This window comes from Oncorhynchus masou, chromosome 31 (genome assembly GCF_036934945.1).
Source record: "Oncorhynchus masou masou isolate Uvic2021 chromosome 31, UVic_Omas_1.1, whole genome shotgun sequence".
NCBI classification, from domain to species: Eukaryota; Metazoa; Chordata; class Actinopteri; order Salmoniformes; family Salmonidae; genus Oncorhynchus; species Oncorhynchus masou.
Genome location: NC_088242.1, coordinates 2,961,204 through 2,974,535, shown reverse-complemented (window position 1 = coordinate 2,974,535; position 13,332 = coordinate 2,961,204). Strand labels below are relative to the sequence as shown.

General features: G+C 41.0%; 2 protein-coding genes across 2 annotated transcripts in view; both read right to left on the bottom strand.

Moving 5' to 3' along the window:
- Positions 1 to 1,629: 1,629 nt before the first annotated feature.
- LOC135523351 (T-box transcription factor T-like) lies at positions 1,630 to 9,254 on the bottom strand. The gene is made up of 8 exons (XM_064949972.1): positions 8,948 to 9,254; positions 8,064 to 8,328; positions 7,157 to 7,291; positions 6,846 to 6,907; positions 6,639 to 6,697; positions 6,082 to 6,243; positions 3,594 to 3,726; positions 1,630 to 1,918 (listed from the first exon to the last, which is right to left on the bottom strand). The coding sequence occupies exons 1-8, from the start codon at positions 9,151 to 9,153 to the stop codon at positions 1,630 to 1,632; spliced, it is 1,311 nt and encodes a 436-aa protein (XP_064806044.1). The 5' UTR covers positions 9,154 to 9,254.
- Positions 9,255 to 12,312: 3,058 nt separating this feature from the next.
- LOC135524874 (T-box transcription factor T-like) overlaps positions 12,313 to 13,332 on the bottom strand; it is a 4,228-nt gene continuing 3,208 nt past the window's right edge. Inside the window, 1 exon segment of the mRNA XM_064952730.1 lies at positions 12,313 to 12,320. Within this exon segment, the coding sequence (XP_064808802.1) occupies positions 12,313 to 12,320 (8 nt within the window).

Below are 13,332 nucleotides of genomic sequence, written 5' to 3'. Positions count from 1 at the left end.
TTAACACATGTTTCCCATGCCAATAAAGCCCCTTGAATTGAAATTGAATTGAATTGATAGACAAAGATGGTGATATAGAGAGACAGAGATGGTGATATAGAGAGAGATAGACAGAGATGGTGATATTGAGAGACCGAGATGGTGATATAGAGACAGACAGAGATAGTAATATAGAGAGAGATAGAGAGATGGTGATATAGAGAGAGTGACAGAGATAGTGAGAGAGAGACAGAGATAGTGATATATATAGAGAGAGACAGAGATAGTAATATAGAGAGAGATAGACAGAGATGGTGATATAGAGAGAGTGACAGAGATAGTAATATAGAGAGAGCGAGAGACATAGTGACAGAAAGAAAGAGAAAGAACGCAGGGCGGAGGGATGGGTTGGCCGAGCCAGAGCAAGAGGCTTCTCAAATGTCTGTGGGGGCAAACGTGTAACACTTTTACATTATCATCCTACACAAGCTTCCTAAATGTACATTACCATCCTACACAACCTTCCTAAATGTACATTACCATCCTACACAACCTTCCTAAATGTACAAACTTTGACTACTGGTTTCGATTTAGTAAATCAATAGAACAGAATAAAAGATAATTGTAGACAAATCGAGGATAAGAAATAGTAAGACATTTTAATTGATTACATTACAGTACCATTTTACAACCATTTTACAGTACCATTTTACAACCATTTTATAGTACCATTACAGTACCATTACAGTACCATTTTACAACCATTTTATAGTACCATTACAGTACCATTTTACAACCATTTTATAGTACCATTACAGTACCATTACAGTACCATTACAGTACCATTTTACAACCATTTTATAGTACCATTACAGTACCATTACAGTACCATTTTACAACCATTTTATAGTACCATTACAGTACCATTACAGTACCATTTTACAACCATTTTATAGTACCATTACAGTACCATTTTACAACCATTTTATAGTACCATTACAGCACCATTACAGTACCATTTTACAACCATTTCTCAGACAAATTCATAAAACAAACAGCAACATTATGTTATGTATTTACATGGTCAACTTCCATTCTGAAGTGATGAATATGATCATATTAATATTTACACTATGAACAACACGTTAGATGTACAATGATGACACACTGATATCAGTGTACTTCTTTCAATGGATAAAAGCTAAAGACATTTATCGCCTGTGAAAAATAGCAGTAGAAAAAGTAGAAATATGAGCAGATACAAGCTCAGTATAACCTTTTGGTTTTGTTAACAGATCACAATCCATGTTGCTATCAAACTTTTTTTAAACAAAACATGGGCATTGATTGTATTACGCTGTCTGCCCTGCCCCGCTCTGCCCTGCCCCGCTCTGCACTGCCCCACCCCGCCCTGCCCCGCTCTGCCCTGCCCTGCCCCGCCCCGCTCTGCCCCGCCCCGCCCTGCCCCACCCCGTCCTGCCCCACCCTGTCCTGCCCCGCCCCGCCCTGCCCCACCCCGCTCTGCCCTGCCCCACCCCGTCCTGCCCCGCTCTGCCCTGCCCCGCCCCGTCCTGCCCTGCCCCGCTCTGCCCTGCCCCACCCCGCCCCCACACCTGCCCCGCCCCACCCCCGCCCCGTCTCTCTCTCCCCCTACATGGAAGGAGGTGTAACAGGAGTCCATACTGTAGTCAGTCGCGTTTGACTGTGCGGTGACGTATCGTAATGCGATACCATCGTACCATCGTGCACCTCTGTGGCCGTGCTGCAGTCATACTGCGGGGATCCACCAGGTGGCGCTGTGACGGAGTGAGACAGCCCAGGATAGTGGCTACTGCTGGGGCCTCGCAGGAACTGGGAGCCTAGGCTGTTGGACACCTCCCCCGACTGGGAGACAGGGGCCAGGGACGGGTTACTGACGGACCACAGGCTGGGGTACTGGCTGGATACAGAGAGGACAGGCGAGAACAGAAGATGTGAAATACAGGGTCATTCTTTACCGGAAAGAGACCTACAGTATGTATGAACACATTCATAATCCTTACATAACACATTCATAACCAGTACATAACACATTCATAACCCTTACATAACACATTCATAACCAGTACATAACACATTCATAACCCTTACATAACACATTCATAACCAGTACATAACACATTCATAACCAGTACATAACACATTCATAACCAGTATATAACACATTAATAACCAGTACATAACACATTCATAACCAGTACGTGACACATTCATATCCCTTACATGACACATTCATAACCCTTACATAACACATTCATAACCAGTACATAACACATTCATAACCCTTACATAACACATTCATAACCCTTACATAACACATTCATAACCCTTACATGACACATTCATAACCAGTACATAACACATTCATAACCAGTACATAACACATTCATAACCAGTACATAACACATTCATAACCCTTACATAACACATTCATAAACCTTACATAACACATTCATAACCCTTACATACCACATTCATAACCAGTACATAACACATTCATAACCCTTACATACCACATTCATAACCAGTACATAACACATTCATAACCCTTACATACCACATTCATAACCCTTACATACCACATTCATAACCAGTACATAACACATTCAAAACCAGTACATAACACATGCATAACCCTTACATACCACATTCATAACCAGTACATAACACATTCATAACCAGTACATAACACATTCATAACCCTTACATACCACATTCATAACCAGTACATAACACATTCATAACCCTTACATAACACATTCATAACCAGTACATAACACATTCATAACCAGTACATAACACATTCATAACCCTTACATAACACATTCATAACCAGTACATAACACATTCATAACCAGTACATAACACATGCATAACCCTTACATACCACATTCATAACCAGTACATAACACATTCATAACCCTTACATAACACATTCATAACCCTTACATAACACATTCATAACCCTTACATGACACATTCATAACCAGTACATGACACATTCATATCCCTTACATAACACATTCATAACCAGTACATAACACATTCATAACCAGTACATAACACATTCATATCCCTTACATGACACATTCATAACCAGTACATAACAAATTCATAACCCTTACATGACACATTCATATCCCTTACATGACACATTCATAACCCTTACATAACACATTCATAACCAGTACATAACACATTCATAACCAGTACGTGACACATTCATAACCAGTACGTAACACATTAATAACCAGTACATAACACATTCATAACCAGTACGTGACACATTCATATCCCTTACATTACACATTCATAACCCTTACATAACACATTCATAACCAGTACGTAACACATTAATAACCAGTACATAACACATTCATATCCCTTACATACCACATTCATAAGTAGTACATGAGAGAGAGAGAGAGACAGAGAGAGACCGAGAGAGAGAGAGAGAGAGAGAGAGAGACAGAGAGAGACAGACAGAGAGAGACCGACAGAGAGACAGAGAGACAGAGAGAGACAGAGACAGAGAGAAGAAGAGGCAGCAGGAGAGGTGTGTTGAGGCCACCAACCTGGAGTTGGTCCCAGTGACGCTACAGTGGGTCACGGGCAGCATGGTGGAGTGGGAAGACATCTGAAGACTGGACCAGTTGTCATGGGAGGGCAGCATGGACAGACAGCCAGAGGACATATCAGAGTAACCAGCTGCAACACAACCAATCATGAGTTTATTCTAAAGATTCATTTATTCTTTAGGGCATTTTTTCTTTATTTGAAACAGCAGGGGAGACTAAATTAAACCCGGATCTCTATTGTCTAAATCACCAGATCATGGGGCCTGCACCAATAATGAGTTAGTTAGTTAGTTAGTGCTCCTTTCTGCCTGTTGAAGCTCCCGAGTGGCACAGCGATCTAAGGCACTGCATCTCAGCGTCTCGGAGGCGTCACTACAGTCCCTGGTTCAAATCCAGGCTGTATCACATCCGGCCGGTGATTGGGAGTCCAATAGGACGGGGCACAGTTGACCCAGCGTCCTCTGGGTTTGAGGTCATACAAAAGAAGTGCAGAAAGAAACATATCTTCTGATATGTATGTATGTATGTATGTATGTATGTATGTATGTATGTATGTATGTATGTATGTATGTATTCTGTAGTTCTCTCGCTGTGAAAAGGGGCTTTTAAAACCTGTTACGGCTGCAGTACCTGTACAGGCATCAAAATCAGCAAAATTCCAGAGCGCCAACTAATAGTACTCCATACAACTCAACCTTTCATTAAAACACACAGGCCGGGTACTCAATTAAAGCTACACTCGTTGTGAATCTAGACACCAAGTCAGATTTGTAAAATGCTTTTCGGCGAAAGCATGAGAAGCTATTATCTGATAGCATGCAACCCCCCAAAATACCAGGACGTCACCTAAACAACAGATTTTGCGGTAGCCGGCGCTACACAAAACGCAGAAATAAAATATAAAACATTCATTACCTTTGACGAGCTTCTCTGTTGGCACTCCTATATGTCCCATAAACATCACAATTGGGTCTTTTTCCCGATTAAATCCGTCATTGTATACCCAAAATGTCATTTCATGAAGGCTGGTCTGATCCAGGAAAATTCCCATTTACAAGACGCAACGTCACGTTTTAAAATTACAAAAGTTGCCTATAAACTATTACAAATCACTTCAAACTACGTTTCTAAACCAACTTTAGGTATTAATAAATGTTAATAATCTATCAAATTGATCACGGGGCGATCTGTATTCGATAGCAGAAAGTCTTGAAATCATCCTCCATGTTTACACTTTCAAAACATCATGCAGTGCGGCTCAAGACAGGACTTGCCAAAACGTCATCCAACCAAGGATAAAGGACGAATAAAATGCCAGTACAGGCGCCATCGTGTGGACGCTGTAGGCATTGTAATGGGATCCTCGTTTTTTTTTCTGTCGTCTTAAACAATGGCGGATGAATATTTTTTGTGTGTTTTTGGTGAACAGTTTTCCCTGCGATTTTTACTCCTAAACACGTTCTGTTATAGCCACAGACACGATTTAACCAGTTTTAGAGACTTCAGAGTGTTTTCTATACACACATTCTTATCATATGCATATACTATATTCCTGCTATGAGTAGCAGGACGTTGAAATGTTGCGCGATTTTTTACAAAAAGCTGCGAAAATTCGCATCATCCTTAGGAGGATTTAAAAGGCTTTGAATCAAGTCAATTACTCTGTAATTCTATGGGTGTCTTTAGTTCACATTCACAGTACACAGTACACAGTACTGGCTGAAGAAGGTAATGATGACTGACTAATGCATCTGTCCAGGCCCTGTTGGAAGACCAGCTGTGTACAACTCTGAGCATCCTGCTCTCACAAAGACCAGAGGAATGCAGAATATCTCCTGCTCAGCCACATTTGTTTGACTTTCTTGTTAATGGTGGAAAGAAAGGGAAGGGGTGTTGGTAGGATGGATAGAGGTGGAGGAGAAGGGAAGGGGTGTTGGTAGCTTTGACCTGGATGGATAGAGGTGGAGGAGGAGAGAAGGGAAGAGGTGAAGGTAGCTATGTCCTGGATGGGTAGAGGTGGAGGAGGAGAGGAGGGGTGTTGATAGCTATGTTCTGGATGGATAGAGGTGGAGGAGGAGAGCAGGGAAGAGGTGAAGGTAGCTATGTCCTGGATGGGTAGAGGTGGAGGAGGAGATGAGGGGTGTTGATAGCTATGTCCTGGAAGGGTAGAGGTGGAGGAGAAGGGAAGGGGTGTTGGGGAGGTGGTGGAGAGGGGATGGAAGACAGGAGAGGGGGTGGAGGACAGGAGAGGGGGTTGAGGGGGTGGGGGACAGGAAAGGGGGAAGAGGGGGGTGGAGGACAGGAGAGGGGATAGAGAGGGGGTGGAGGACAGGAGAGGGGGTAGAGAGGGGGTGGAGGACAGGAGAGGGGGTGGAGGACAGAAGAGGGGGTGGAGGACAGGAGAGGGGGTGGAGGACAGGAGAGGGGGTGGAGGACAGGAGAGGGGGTAGAGAGGGGTTGGAGGACAGGAGAACGAGACACTCACTAGGGGAGTTGGTGCGATGGGTGTAAGGGCTGCTGTACGGTGCAGAGCGATGGTTTCTCAGGGTGGAGTAGCGGTCACAGCCGTGGGACGAGGACAGGGACAGTGGGCTTCCAAACTGCGTGTGAGGGCTAGCAGGAGGTCCTGGGATGAACCATCCACTCACTGTAGTGTGGTGGGCCCACAGGAACACAGGGAAACATGGAGTCATTTTATGTGGGGAGTCTTATATCTTCTATTCTTTAAATCCACCACATTTATTTTGAATGCCTTTTTTTTTTGCATTTATGTGTCAAATTGAAGAATTGAGATCTAAAAAATAAAGAATTTAAGTAAATTACTTAGTCAGCGTTTACATTTCCAATGTGCTGTCTGTAAACTCTATCATATGTATCAATCCAATTCTTTATTTAAATGTTTAATAAATAAATAAATAAATATATATATATATATATATATATATATATATATATCCCCATTCTTTATTTAAATGTTTAATAAATAAATATATATATGTATATATATATATATATATATATATATATATATAAAATACTTACATTGAGAGTAGCTTGAGTGCTGGTTGTCACTGTCATCCAAGATGTCTTTATGATCCGTTCTGTGGAGAGGGAATCCAATCAGACCATGTCTGGACCACTGGCTGTCAATCTACCAGTAAACACTGATATATCCTGTATTCTCAATCAAATCTAACTAAATAAATCTATTTCTAGTGGACAGAAAAGGGAGCAGGCAACTTGCCCTACCTTTCTTTAGTATCCAGAAAGGCCTTGGCAAACGGGTTGTATTTGATTTTCAGACCGGTTATCTAAAATGTGGAGTGAAAATATAATGCAAAATTGGTAAGACCTAATAATAAAATAACGAATCTTTAATAAAGTAGATTTTTTTAAATGTTCTATCTTCTTCACCTAAAACGACCCAAACAAAATGTCTACAAAGTTGCGTACTTCAAAGTCTACGTATTGGACAGTTATACATGAACAGCAACAACAAAACACACATTACTATTAACATTAGAGTGTTTATAAAATAATGTATCAATACAATAATGTACCTCTTCGTTCTGGTAGGCAGTGACCGCTATGAACTGAGTCTCCGGGAAGGAGTGACTCGTGATCATTCTCTGCGGCCCTCCGACGCGGACAATATGGACACGTGGCTCATATTTGTGCAACGAGTTTAACATGATCTGAAAATGTATAAAAAAAACGTGTTGTTTTTTTAAAGCAAAAAGTTAAATAATATGCTTTATTTTACAGGTAGAAAAATATCATTTATTTTAATCGAAATGTTGATTGATGGGTGTTCCCGTGACAACATAGCCTAAAATGTATACACGCTTGATTGTAATTCGCTTTAGATAAAAGCGTCTTCGGAATGGCATATATTATTTAAATGATCGTTCTCGAGAAGCCGGTGTTTGGAGGGTAGCCTAGTTGTTAGAGTGTTGGGCTAGTAACCAAAATGTTGCAAGTTCGAATTCCCGAGCTGACAAGGTACAAATCTGTCGTTCTGCCCCTGAACAGGCAGTTAACCCACTGTTCCTAGGCCGTCATTGAAAATAAGAATTTGTTCTTAAGTGACTTGCCTAGTAAAATAAAGGTAAAATTTAAAAATTTAAATTAAATATATTGGCACTGGTGTTGTTAGGAAATTCCTGGCCACCCCTCATAGCCTGGTTCCTCTCTAGGTTTCTTCCTAGGTTCCGGCCTTTCTAGGGAGTTTTTCCTAACCACCGTGCTTCTACACCTGCATTGCTTGATATTTGGGGTTTTATTCTGGGTTTCTGTTACAGCACTTTGAGATATCAGCTGATGTAAGAAGGGCTTTATAAATACATTTGATTTGATTCCATGACATATTTTCTGATCTAAATTGTTATCAAAATTATTGGGAAAAAACGCGAGAACTCAAAAGGTTATAAAATGACATTTAAAGTGATAACACTGTAATCGTCTAACCTGGCCTCCTCCATTGAGTTTGTTGGTGAGTTTGACTTTACAGAATGAGACCGGATCTTTCATCCAGCGCGCTCCGAAGTTAGGCGAGTCCGGGTGGATATACACGCAGCTCGGGGCTTGAGGCTCGGGTTTACCCCCGGGAACCCACTCCCCATTAACGTATTTCCACCGGTGGTTGTCTGCAGCCACGAAGTCCAGCAGGAACGAGTACATGGCGTTTGGATCCAACCCAGAAACATTCACCTTCAGCACCGGAAACATGCGCCTTGGATACAAAGGAAAATATAATAACAGGTGTCCTTATCTCATCCTTTATAGTCAAACAATAACTATAATCTATTGTACAATAGGGCATTATTGACACTAATGTCAAGCGAACGAGTGGTTCACTTTATAGGCCATGTGAATATTAATAGACCTGGGTGTTACAGGAAAAACTCTAAATATAATGAATGAATGTGTGCAATCCTGTTTCCTTTATTACTGTGATACCACAGCAATGGTATAGACACGTTTAACACTATTTATTTGTGTTATAAACCTACGGCTGTTAGGGGCGGCAGGTAGCGGTTAGAGCGGGCCAGTAACCGAAAGGTTGCGGGATCGAATCCACGAGTTGACAAGGTAAAATACATCTATCGTTCTGCCTCTGAACAAGGCAGTTAACCCACGGTTCCTAGGCCGTTGTTGTAAATATCTGTTTTTACTTGCCCAGTTAAATACATAAAAAAAAGATATAAGCCTACCTGCTTTTTTCACTATATAAATTAAGACAAAGGCTATACATTTGGCAGGTAGCCGAACCATAAATAATACGCATAAAACAACCAACAATAATACAGTATATATATGTATATAAAACACATGTCAATTCAATGACTTACCTGCCATTTTTGGTTACTATCATTTCATTCGTGAGTTCCTGGAACTTCCGCCACAGTTCGTTCTCATCCAAGCCGACTTTGAGTTGTCTCTCCGTAGGATCGCCCTTCTCGCTGCCCGCCTGTAGCTCGTTCTCCACGGCAGTGAGAAGGTGGTCCACCCGGTACTGTGTAACCTTCCCCGGGCCATCCCCGCCACCTAAGGCCATTCTTTCCAACAGCTCCAGGGTTGAAAAATTACGTATTACACTTTGAGATTAAGAAAACAAAAAATCAGTCGCTCCCAAATAGGCTATATATCCAATCCACTTGAATATATCCAATATTCTCCACCCCATTGCAAGTTTCCGAATATATATTCCGAAGTAACAGTCAATAAACTGATATATCTTTGTGCCATCGCTGGTTGGCTGGTCTTCGCTTTGATGTATGCCGTCTGGTCAGTCATTGGTTGTATGAGGCCATACTGTATCAGTAGGAGTAGGGAGGAAGGATGGCTTTACAGGAAGGATGGGTAATGTGTCTGAAGTCGATTGCTCACCAGCCAATTGTAATTGTTTTATTACTTCAATCTGTCAATATTTACACGTAGTAATCTATATCAAAGAACTGCAGAATGAAACCGAGGGATTTAAACTTTCAGGTATTTATTTCAAATGTTCTTTACAGTTTCACCCAATCTCAAATGACTGAAGGCCTGTGTTCAGATAGGTAGGACTCATAAAATGCTTTATTTCTGATGATTAAACTCTAGTCTAACTTGATAGACCGAATATATTTTTATTATATTAGTTTAAAACCTTTTCACTTGTGACACGTTCTATGCGAAAGACAAACTTTAAGTTTCCCTCTAATTAAACACTTTATATTCTACGACATTATTTAAACTTTTTTTTTTGTTTTTGTTGCTTTTACTCATGAAGTAATAGTTCTGTTTTTGTTCTACAAAACGTTTAACAACTGAAATAATTTCCAAAACCATTTCCCACGACGAAGGTTATTAGAGATGTTTATTCGTTTCAAGGCCTGTGAAGTGGTCGGGTAGGTGACAAAACGGAGGAAATACAGACCAGGCCGTAACACACACCTTTAACAATAGAAGGGATGCATAGAAACAAGTCTGCGATCAACAGAAAACACTTCTCAGTTTTATTATTTGGCTAAATGATTCGCAACGAGAAACAATCCATCCAGTTAGCAGAAACCCACTGGGAACAGACGGTTTAACATCCAGTTTTAATTTACATTTGGTTTGAGTTTTTAACTAACGTGAATTCAACGTGAAATTAACAACGGAAATGTCACTATGTCATTGCATTTAGGTTAAAAGTTGTGTTTTTTTTTCAAAACAAAATCAGTTTTCCAAGTTGATTCAACGTCATCACATATATGTTTTTGTTATTCTAGGAAATACACATTACAGGTGTTATATTTCTCTTCAAATAATTTGTAGTTACATTTTTATTTAGCCTTTATTTCGACAAGGGAAGACATATGTAGACCTAACAGTAGGTCTCTTTTCCAAACGCACCCTATTTAACACAATATAAATATACATATTATACACTTATTTATTTATATATGTATATATATTTCTATATACAAAAACCCAGTCGTGGTGAGCACAAATAAAACATCACAAATCACCCATAAAAATTGTTACATTTCTCCACAAATAAGTCCCCTATCAATTACTTTAAATTGACCGAACGGCACCAGGACATCAAGCTGAAATGTATACAGCGATAAAAAAATAAGTTAAAAAAAGATTAAAACAAAAAGCATATTTACCTGACTCGGTGGAAACCCAAGGAACCTCAAGAGTTAACCAATCCTGTGAACGGGGTTAGACAACTCAGGTGTCTATACTTCAACTGAAACGTTAGATAAGACAGACGTTTATGAAGTAGGGCCTCGTAAACAGAAAGGGAGTCATGTAGAGATCTACAGGTCTTTAGCGAAGTCCAGAAAACGTTTTGATACAGAATACAGGGATGGGTATCAAACATGTCAGCTGTAACAAAACGAAGAGCACTATGATGGATGGCATCCAATGGTTTAAGAGTTGGAGCAACTGCGCATTGATAAATAACATCACCATAATCAACAACGGATAAAAAGATTGACTGAATTATCTGCTTCCTGCTGCTTAGAGAAAGGAACGATCTGTTTCTGTAGAAAAAGCAATCCAAATGCCTAAGTGTTTATATGCGGGAACACGTTGGGTTGGAGAACCATCCAATGAGTGAATATGTAGTTAATCTGAAACCTTCTCACCACAGTTTAAAACAACATGTATTTCATTTTCCTGTATTAAACACAGCATTTAAATCAGCAAGGGATTCCTGCATAGCAAAATAATCTGACTGTAGTTTTCAGATCAACAGGGTAACAGATCAACTCAACTGTCAGGGTAACAGTCAGATCAACAGTCAGGGTAACAGTCAGATCAACTGTCAGATCAACAGTCAGTAACAGTCAGATCAATAAGTCAGTCAGTCAGGTAACAGTCAGATCAACTGTCAGGATCAACTGTCATCAACAGTCAGGGTAACAGTCAGATCAACTAGTCAGGGTAACAGTCAGATCAACTGGGGTAACAGTCAGATCAACAGTCAGTCAGATCAACTGTCAGGGTAACAGTCAGATCAACTGTCAGGGTAACAGTCAGATCAACTGTCAGGGTAACAGTCAGATCAACAGTCAGGGTAGCAGTCAGATCAACAGTCAGATCAATCTCAGGGGTAACAGTCAGATCAACAGTCAGATCAACAGGGTAACAGTCAGATCAACAGTCAGATCAACTGTCAGGGTAACAGTCAGATCAACAGATCAACAGTCAGGGTAACAGTCAGATCAACTGTCAGGGTAACAGTCAGATCAACAGTCAGGGTAACAGTCAGATCAACAGTCAGGGTCAGGTCAGTAACAGTCAGATCAACTGTCAGGGTAACAGTCAGATCAACAGTCAGGGTAACAGTCAGGGTATCAGATCAGTCAGGGTAACAGTCAGATCAACAGTCAGGGTAACAGTCAGATCAACAGTCAGATCAACAGGGGTAACATCAATAGTCAGGGTAACAGTCAGATCAGTCAGGGTAACAGTCAGGGTAACAGTCAGATCAACAGTCAGATCAACAGTCAGGGTAACAGTCAGATCAACTGTCAGGGTAACAGTCAGATCAACAGTCAGGGTAACAGTCAGATCAACTGCCAGGGTAACAGTCAGATCAACAGTCAGGGTAACAGTCAGATCAACAGTCAGGGTAACAGTCAGATCAACTGTCAGGGTACAGTCAGATCAACAGTCAGGGTAACAGTCAGATCAACAGTCAGGGTAACAGTCAGATCAACAGTCAGGGTAACAGTCAATCAACTGTCAGGGTAACAGTCAGATCAACAGTCAGATCAACAGTCAGGGCAACAGTCAGATCAATAGTCAGGGTAACAGTCAGATCAACAGTCAGGGTATCAGATCAACAGTCAGATCAACAGTCAGGGCAACAGTCAGATCAACAGTCAGGGTAACAGTCAGATCAACAGTCAGGGTAACAGTCAGATCAACAGGGTCAGATCAGTCAGGGTATCAACAGTCAGGGTAACAGTCAGATCAACAGTCAGGGTAACAGTCAGATCAATAGTCAGTGTAACAGTCATATCAACAGTCAGATCAACAGTCAGGTAACAGTCAGATCAACAGTCAGATCAACAGTCAGGGTAACAGTCAGATCAAGATCAACAGTCAGGGTAACAGTCAGTCAGGGTCAGTCAGATCAACAGTCAGATCAACAGTCAGGGTAACAGTCAGATCAATAGTCAGGGTAACAGTCAGATCAACAGTCAGATCAACAGTCAGGGTAACAGTCAGATCAACAGTCAGATCAACAGTCAGGGTAACAGTCAGATCAACAGTCAGGGTAACAGTCAGATCAATAGTCAGGGTAACAGTCAGATCAACAGTCAGATCAACAGTCAGGGTAACAGTCAGATCAACAGTCAGGGTAACAGTCAGATCAACAGTCAGATCAACAGTCAGGGTAACAGTCAGATCATTAGTCAGGGTAACAGTCAGATCAACAGTCAGATCAACAGTCAGGGTAACAGTCAGATCAACAGTCAGGGTAACTGTCAGATCAACAGTCAGATCAACAGTCAGATCAACAGTCAGGGTAACAGTCAGATCAACAGTCAGATCAATAGTCAGGGTAACAGTCAGATCAACAGTCAGGGTATCAGTCAGATCAACAGTCAGGGTAACAGTCAGATCAACAGATCAACAGTCAGGGTAACAGTCAGATCAATAGTCAGGGTAACAGTCAGATGAACAGTAATCAACAGTCAGGGTAACAGTCAGATCATTAGTCAGGGTATCACAGTCAGATCAACAG

Excerpts from the sequence above, each read along its gene's own strand:
- LOC135523351 (XM_064949972.1), bottom strand. The coding sequence starts at position 9,153 with ATGGCCTTAGGTGGCGGGGATGGCCCGGGGAAGGTTACACAGTACCGG. Across the intron at positions 8,329-8,947 it reads ATAGTAACCAAAAATGGCAG|GCGCATGTTTCCGGTGCTGA; the intron begins GTAAGTCATTGA and ends TTTGTATCCAAG. Across the intron at positions 3,727-6,081 it reads CCATCGCACCAACTCCCCTA|CTGGTTACTCTGATATGTCC; the intron begins GTGAGTGTCTCG and ends GTTGTGTTGCAG.